This window comes from Acanthisitta chloris, unplaced genomic scaffold, assembly GCF_000695815.1.
Source record: "Acanthisitta chloris isolate BGI_N310 unplaced genomic scaffold, ASM69581v1 scaffold34378, whole genome shotgun sequence".
Classification (NCBI taxonomy): domain Eukaryota; kingdom Metazoa; phylum Chordata; class Aves; order Passeriformes; family Acanthisittidae; genus Acanthisitta; species Acanthisitta chloris.
Window position 1 is genome coordinate 3,138 of NW_008685963.1, and position 9,110 is coordinate 12,247.

General features: G+C 38.9%; 1 protein-coding gene across 1 annotated transcript; it reads right to left on the reverse strand.

Annotated features, from left to right (window-relative positions):
* Positions 1-535: 535 nt before the first annotated feature.
* CMTM8 (CKLF-like MARVEL transmembrane domain containing 8) lies at positions 536-7,680 on the reverse strand (the record flags this gene model as incomplete). The annotated part of the gene is made up of 3 exons (XM_009079951.1): positions 536-899; positions 3,249-3,365; positions 7,501-7,680. Coding segments are annotated over 3 exons (381 nt in total), but the record flags the coding sequence as incomplete, so codon positions are not given.
* Positions 7,681-9,110: the final 1,430 nt, after the last annotated feature.

Sequence of the window (9,110 nt, forward strand, 5' to 3'; positions counted from 1 at the left end):
ATTTGTGATACTCTCAGTAGGTTAAGTATTGAGCACTATGGGACTGTTGTCTGGGCTTAATCTTTGGAGCCTGCTGGATCTGAGAAACCTGTTAAGGTAATGTGTTTCAGGCACCACGTTCCTTCAACAAGCTTCAGACCTACAGGAACAGGTTTCCAGAAGCAACCTCATGACGTGAGAAGCTGTTAGAATATGCAAACTGACAGGGTCATCAGAATTCTTAGTAGCATATATTATACTCTGAAAAAGAAATTTAAAAAAGCAACCTTGTAATCCCAGTTTAGCAAACATGCACAGTTGGGTCATTTATTTATTTATTTAAGTTTCAGGCTGGCTTTTTTTCTGCACAACGTCACTTTTGATACATAGTAATGAGACAGTATCACTCATAGTTTTTATTTGTAGCATTCAGTATCATGTCACTTTTTATACATAGTAATGAGACAGTATCACTCGTAGTTTTTATTTGTAGCATTCAGTATCAAAAGTACACCTGTAACATTGAAAAAGTTACATTTACACAAACTTGGCACATTGAGTAAGATTTATTAAAGATTCAGTAGTAACAACTATACAATGTCTAGAAAAATACCATGTTAATCTTAAAAGAAGCAGTATGAAATTTTCTTTTCCAGTACAAAGTGTTAGATGTCTCTAAAGATGGCATTGTTATAAATAATCATTTAATCTCAGTTTATAGTGTATCAATTCTAACAGAAATGTTCAAAAATACCTCACTCCTCTTCCAAGCTTTTGTCAAAAGTATACAATCCTCAAGATATTTTATACTACAAAATTCAGTTTTAACAAAATATTTACTGCAAAGTTCGTGACCGCCAGGATATAAAGCTAAAATACGTATTTCCAGCATAGCAGGAGGTAACCAGGAAGGCAAAGAACTGCAGAGAAAGGGGAAAAAATATATTAGAAAAAAAAAAAGATTTGAATGCACTGTCACTTGTAAGAAAAAAAGTAGTTATGGGATTTGGAAAAAGGAAAACAGCAGGCTGGCTGAAATGGCACACTCATCTCCTTGTACTGGTGTGGCTATCACAATCAACACTGTGTATGTAAGCTTATATTATACATGGAAACACAGGCCTAGAAGCAGACAAAACATGGCATATATTTCAACTTTTTTTTTATAATCTCCATTTTATACTGCCTCAGTATGGATCTTACAGACTGGACTGCCACCAATCCCATACCTGCTGCTTTTAAAGCCTGAGGGATAATTCATGGGACAGTGTAAGCTCAAGCTAACACTCCTGTCCTGCTGCTACGTTCCAGGACTTGCCTACAGCCCACTTGTATGGCACACTGTGCATCTGTTTGTTTACAGAGAAAACTTGGGTTCCAATGCAGGCCCAGACACGTTCTCAAACAGTGATACTGATAAGGTTACCAGTTCCAGACTTTCTCCACTGATGAAAAAAGGTATTCCTCAGTGCAAATAGCAATGACAGCAACCACATTGTCATATTACCACTTTGTCAGAAATTGGTAACAGAATAAGCCTTCTCTAGCAGGCTAGATTTATGTTTAAATTTATGTTTATAGATTAAAACTACACTGTGTCAGTGGTGTTGCTCCTGCAGTGTACACTAAAAGCAGCTGTGAACTATTTCAGTTGTACTGATAAAGTCCAACCAGTGCTTGAGTTCCTGTTAATCACTGCATGTTGTTCAAAACAGACAATGTTCTATATGATCTTAATGATACCACCAGAATGTTTTGTGCCAGTAACCAAACTAAATAAAGCTGTCACTGCAAAGGAGACCACTTTTCTGGGAGGTGAGCAATGATAGGACAAGAAGGAACAAACACAAGTTACAAGACAGGAAATTCAATTAGACAGCCTTGAAAATACTCAAAACTCAAGTGGACAAAGCCCTGGTAGCCTGATACAAGCTGGTCCTACTTCAGGAGGAGAAAGAGTTGGACCAGATGACCTCCAGAAGTCCCTTCCAGCCTAAAGACATTTGATGATTCTACAGTTGTTCCTTGCATATATGCCATATTGGCCTAGGTCGGCACTGCAGCTCTAAGAGAAGTGCACTGCTAAGCGTGTGTCCAGGCAGTGAATCTAAGCCTTCCAACAGAGGGTTCTTGGTGAGTCTTGTCTAATGTAAATTTAATGTGTGGCACCAAAACCTCTAGATGATACTATAAAATCTTATTACAATAGAAAGCTGTAGCATTCTTCCTATAATTGTTTGTTATTAAATAAAAGCTCCGTCGAAAAACTTTCTAATAGAACGACTATTGGGGATAGCTGATTTGCTAAATCCTCTATCCATGAAACCCTCAATGGGTTTGGAAAGCAAGAATCTACATTTAATAGTTTGTTTAGACACTGCATTAGGTAAACATTATTAGGAGGTATTAGAAGAGAATCCAGATATCCCATGAGACACTGAACATTCATGCATTTTGCATAAAACCTGAATCAGCATGGAAGCTTATCTAACAGCAGGCAAGTTCCTGTCAACTGCAGTGGCTGAGTAACAGATCAATAGTTACAAACTGTCAAGGGGAGAAGACCCTGAACACCACTGACATGGCAGGGATGTAGTCATCCAATTCCCAAGACAAAAACAGGGCAGGTGCTCAAGTTCCTGAGTTCATGGCCATATACAACAAGCTTCAGACAGGATTTGTGAATAGTCCAGAGGACAACTGCAGAAGCAGGAATAGTCAGCAAAATAGCTGTAATTTGGGATTACTGTGTACAAATGAATTTGACTACTGTTGCCACAACATGCAAGAAGTTTTTTACAACTCCCTTAACTTAGCTAGTCAATGTATTCACCTACTCAGAAAGTGACAAGGCTCTTCTCTGTTCTTTTTTTAAGTTATTTTCCATCTACTTTGACTGACTGTTTTGGATTTCTAAATCTAACTAGTAAGATAGTAATGTCAGATTAATTAATGATTTGCAACCACTTTAAAACACTGGAAAGTTACATGACTTTTCAGGCATTGTCCATGTGAGCCAAAAGGAAGACTATCAAAAGTTGAGGCTGTAACAGGAAGATTACCCTAGAAACAGCAGTAGCCTTCAGGGCCTTCCCAAAGGTGCTATGTAGATGGCTCAGCCCACAGAAAGCTGAATGCATCTTATCCACATGCATGCAAAGTTAACTGAGTTAGTTTAAACTGCTTCTGAAGCTGTCCAAGTGCACTAAGTCTTCATTTGATGTAACTTCAGTGGACATAGAACTGATGTAAACAAAAAATTAACTCACTGAAGAAGCTGCCCAGCTGTTGTAATTGTGATTGTGCAGATCTTTGGTAACTGAAGATGCATCTACAATGGCAGCAATGAGGTACAAAACAAAGGCACTTCCATTAAAACACAGACCCTGTTGAAAAACCAAACATAAGTAATTAATATGCATATGCATTTGTTTTCCAGCATTACAAAACTCTCTTCTGAAATACATTGAACACATGCAATGTACACTGCAAATGTGATAAGCAAAAATAAGGACAGTTTGGTTATCACAATCTAAGTGTTAGGCTGTAAGACTATGACACTAAATGAAAAAACAAAACAAAACAAAACTGTGATTGCATTTCTAATCTACACAAAGATACACTGTAGGAATCAGTAACTTGTGGCATATGAAGAATATTTACAAAGCTTCCAAAACTTTGTTTTCTCTTTGTGAAGGAGATAAAGAGGGTGATTTTTTTTTCCTCAGTTGTATTCTTCCACCCTACAGTACCTTTCCCTTCTGCCTGTTTTTGAGAGGAGAAAGAAACAGGTAAAACCAAGGAGAAATGTCTGAATGGACTACATGGGTCATCAAAACTCCTTCATGGCAGATGCTGCATGTTCTCTTCTAAGGAGCAAAATTAACGTCACAGGATGTAGTGTTCATTACTAAGAAACAGGCAAAGCATATAACATTGAGCTCACATAACACTACAGAGAACAGACAAAAAGGTTGTTGGGTTTGGCATGTGAGAGAACAAGAAAGGGAGAGAGAGCAGAAGTTTAAGAAGGTGAAAGAGAAAAATAGGAGAGGTTTTTTGAAAGTACATCATTTTAATACTTTGTCCTTTACTTACTTACTACTTGGTCATGGCTATAGGAAGTTCATTCTTATTGAAAAAATAAAATCCCCCCAAACCCCACCCTTCTACTTGTCTAAGGCGTATGAATTTGGCCATAAAATATACTTTTAGTTCACTGGTGCCATGCTTAAGTGGAATAACTATGACATGCTTAGCATCTAGTTACAATTTCAGGAATTGGTAACTCAATATAATCTAGGTCCTAATGTTGTACAGAATCAGCTCCCTTCAGCTTCTGGCCTTGTATTTGCATTCCAGAGCATCACACAAATATAACCCTTAACTCTGTTGCTCTAGTTGTCTAAATGTTGCCATACCAGTGCAGCTCCAACTCATTAATTTCCATGGTGTGACCCAGTGGATGCTAGGAATATATGCTAATTATTCACTATTTAATTCACTAGTCACCAACTCTGGCACAATCTGAAAAAGAGCTGCAGCTCAAGAAGACAAGTTCAGAAGGGCTGTGACAACAGCTGTACCAACATCAACAATTCCCTCAGTGCACCAAAGCATGGATCAACAGGTTGAAATGGAAGCTCCTCACATTCATCTCCAGGACCTTTGGTTCTGGCAAAATTTATGTAGACTTGGTGGAGTCTGGCCCACTGCCACATGCTCCTGTGATACACAGGGTTCAAAACTTCCTGAAGGGCAGTGATTCTCCAAGCACTCTTTTCTCAACTGCAGGCCCCCCAATGAGGGCAGCATGCTGTGCTGTCATCTGCCAACATGACAGTCTTCAGGTCACCACTGTCAACATGAGACTTCCAATGCAAACAGTTCCTACAGTTTCCAGAGCAGACTAGAAGGTATGCACATCCTGCTGTTGTTCCTAAGTCCCTGCAACTTCAGGGCATTTGGAAAAGAGCCACTTAGCCAGCCTTCCACAGGGAACTGTGGGCAGTGCCTCAGCACTCAGATGGAGTCCAAGGCCTGGCACTTGAGGTTTGATTCACACACTTGCAAATGAGTGGGGCTTATCTCACATGTATCAGTTGGTCTAATGAAAGGTATTATCTCTACCCACACGTCTCACCTCTCTGGTTTTATCTGGGCATTACAGCAATAAAATATCAAACCGTCAATTTTAGGATAAGATGCCAACAATTGGCAGGTTCAGGTGAACTTCTGTACAGCACTGATTTATAAACTCCAAATCTGATTACCTAGAGTATTTGTTGTTGTTATTTTCAGATTTCCCATTCCAAAAAGACTCAATTACCCTGGAAAGCTACAAATCCCTGCAATATCTTGTCATGTAGAAAAGAAAAAAGCACATAATTTCTGAGAAGTGCTGCTCTGGGAAATAACACTGTTGGGGAAGATGGAATGCAATGCAAGCTGATTGGGCCTTTACTGCCAATATATTACTCAAACCAAATGGTTCATGCTAAATTACCATCTGCTTCTTAAATTCAAATTTACCAGATTTTAAAAGCTTCCATTGATTGTTTTAGCAAAGAACTTGCGCTATTAAGGAAAGTCAGTTTTGAAGCATGTCCTTTGGGTTAATTTGCAGTAAAAGTAGCTGCATCTTAAGCAATTTGGTAATGTGCTTAACCTGCAAAAAGTGAATTTATGACAGAGAAGTCCAGATGTAATTTTGGATCCTGCATACAATAGGAACAGTTTGAGCTAACTGTCGTCTGAGGAGGCAGAGCAATAACTAGCAGATACTGAAATTCAGGATACTTCAGAGAACAGAGTGAAAGTGAGCATAAACTCACTCAAAAAGGTGTGTGCCCTGCTCTTTTGAATGAAGACATCAACAACATCTCTCTGAAAAGAAACCCAACATTCCTCGTGACCAGACAGGAGACTAATTCAAAGGCTGTTCCCAAGAGCTCTTTTAATACCTTAGGGCAAAACAAGCTGCAATCCAAGCACCTTTTATGTATTTTGCATTCATTTTCCCTTTATATTACCCTTTAATATAAAAGTAAAGTACCTTTTGGACCTACATTTATGTGATCTTATCTGCAATGTGTTTGGAACTCAGAGCAATAAATACACTCGATATGAAGCAGAAACAAATCAAATACTCCAGATCATCTATGACATAGATCGGGGGCAACTCATTTATGTGCACTTGTCTGATAATAGCATTCAGCTGATGAAAGAAGGGTAATGACCAAATTTTATTCAAATGGATACAAAGATGCTTTCCCTTGATGAGAGAATGAACTTTACTTACATCTAATGCAATGAGGGGAAAAAAACCTCACCACAACACACCACACCTTTAAATGTACCCAGACACATTACTGCTGTAATTGAAATAATCCAGCATTTCTATAGCAATGTAACAGCCTTAATGGTAATTGCTGGTCATGAAAGTTGAAAATAGAGAAGCTATCTGAACATAATCCTGGTTGTTCTTATTAGTAATTGCTCTAGCTGGCTATTTATTACAGCAGCAAATGGGAAGACTAAAAGAGTATTTGAGTCTTCAATTTTAGTCACATACACAATATACCTGATAACAAGCTGTTAGCAACACAGAAGTCAAATACATTTCATCATAAAAATAACAGAATTCTAGTCAATAACCTCTAGCTAGGGGAAAAAAAAAAGAATAGTATCTCACTGTACCTGACAAATGCAAAGCTAAAATTAATAGTAATTCTTGGATAGGTCACAAACAACCAATTGGCTGAGATGACAGTGACTTTTAGGATCTATTATCCTGAAGATCAGCCTGTTATGCAAACGATGTAAAAATATATTGTTGAGAGGCACAGCTAGCCAGGTTTGTCCAAACCATAAAAACTGGATCTGAATTTTAAGTGCCTGTGAAAGTTTTCTGTAATTACATTAGCTGTTTATCTGATTTGCTTTAAGTCTTGAGCTAAAAGCAAAGGGTTACATAGTACATATTTTACATAACACTAATTTTCAGCACCATTTTCAGGGTAAACTACATATGGATTGTCAGACTGTTGCCACCTCTGAACCACCTTTGCTTTTAGCTTAGCAGAGGAAGACCCATGTTTTAAGAGCCCAGGTCCCACTTCCAATTCATGGTATTGATTCCAGCACAGATTTCTGCTGTTTAAGCCATATGGCCAGGTCTGTTAGTTCAGAGGCAGCAACAGACTCGTTCTTCATGGGATGTAACCACTACAGAGAGAAAAAGAGGTCACTGTGCATAAGTATCAGTCACACACACATTATTAAAAATGAAATCACTACATCAACCACTGAACAAAATGGTGCAACATCATAGGAAGTGTTTTAAAAGTGTCTGGGTAGTACAAAGGTTAAGTACTGCAGGTACTCAGCCACACAGTAATTAGGGGGAAAATCTGCAAAGAGCACAAGTGCAGTTGGTTACCTGCACCCACAGAATGCACCAGTATCTTATTCTCTTTGCAACTCAGCAAACCTGAAACAACAAAGAATGGGTATATTTACCACCATGGTCCATGGCACCTGGGGGATCCTGGTGTAGGTCATTGTCATGTAGATGATCAGAAAGAAGACGGTGAGAACCCAGTAAAACACAGCTACAAACATCACCCAGCCAAAGGCTGGATATAGAAAGTATTCTGTTCCAGCAATCAGGGTCCATACCAGCAGCCCCAATACCTGCAAAAGTTATGGAGAAGAAAGAAAATCATTACACAATCTTAGACCTCATACATTTGTCCTAAGTCAAGGAGCGACACCGCGACCATAACCATTTGATGAGCTGAGTTGGGATGCTACACTGACAGAATATTAATTTAACACAAAAAAAACCCCATATAAAACTGGGTTTACCATGGCAGGGTGTCACAAAGGGAAAGGCATCTAGTCTGTTGGTTTAGCTCACCTTTAACTGTTATGGAGCCATACCTGCAGTGGTTTTACAGCTAGTTTTCAAAAGGATTGCTTATTGTAGCCTGCTAGCTTATGTGCATGAAGGTAAGTAATACTACTTCGCTGTCAGCAAAGTCACTTTAGAAACAAAAGCCTGTGAAAGACCACTGGAATCTTCAGGTTCTATCTGCCACAGTCACAGGTAACTGACTAGCTAGAGTCTAGTTCAGAGAGGTCCACACCTGCTCTGTGAACTGGCAGGAACCACAGACAAAAAACAATTCCTAGGACCTTATAAAAAGTAGTGGTAAAATATCAACACCACTGTAACATGCTGCTGGAGCAGAGCAGGTCAGGTTGGGAATATCATTATATTCCATAGTTCTTAAAATGTCTCCCAAGTGACCTGACCCTAAGTAGTAGACAAGAACTCACACTCAAGCAAAGTCCTCGAGCAAACCAGTCTGGGGAAAAAAACCCTCCCTCCTGATCCCCAATCTGTCAATCTGTTCAGAACCAAGACATGAAGAAATACATGAACCAGAGATTTTAACATACTCTCTCCAGTTTTCTCTAGTGTTAGGTGATCTCTAATGCAAACAAAACAGTCATATGCCATAGGAAAAAAAGCGTGTTTGGCGAGTTGTCCAGCAAACAGACAAAACTTAATTATAGAAAGAAAGGGATAGTTTATACCTTAAAACCAAACGAACACAAAACCAACAACTCCCACCTTTCTTTCTGCTATCTCACTGCCTAGCAGTGAGAACTGGAAGGATTACAAAACTACAGGAAATAGCAACACAGACAACAGCCAATGGACAATCTAAAGAACCTTCTACACCAACCTTCTATCTCCAGAAGCAGTTCTTAACAGATAGCTGAACAAATATATTAAAGAACAGACCATGCAATAGTAATATTTCCTTGGACTACCTTCCTCAGCTCTCATGAACATGCAGTGAAGGCACCTCCTGAGCCTATGGTGCTATCTTTGTAATCAATAGCCTCAGACAGAAGATGACAGTTTTGCTACAACTTCATCTGCACAAGAGCTAATCCTGTTCCCATGCAAGTTGCTGGCCATGGTCCCACTCACTTTTCAATTTCAGCACTGAACATGCATACAATGTTTAGAGATTTATCATTAATGTTTACAAGAGAAAACTATAATGTTAATAAAGAGTTTATTGTAATTGGTCCTGCTGTCTTTCAGCAACTAC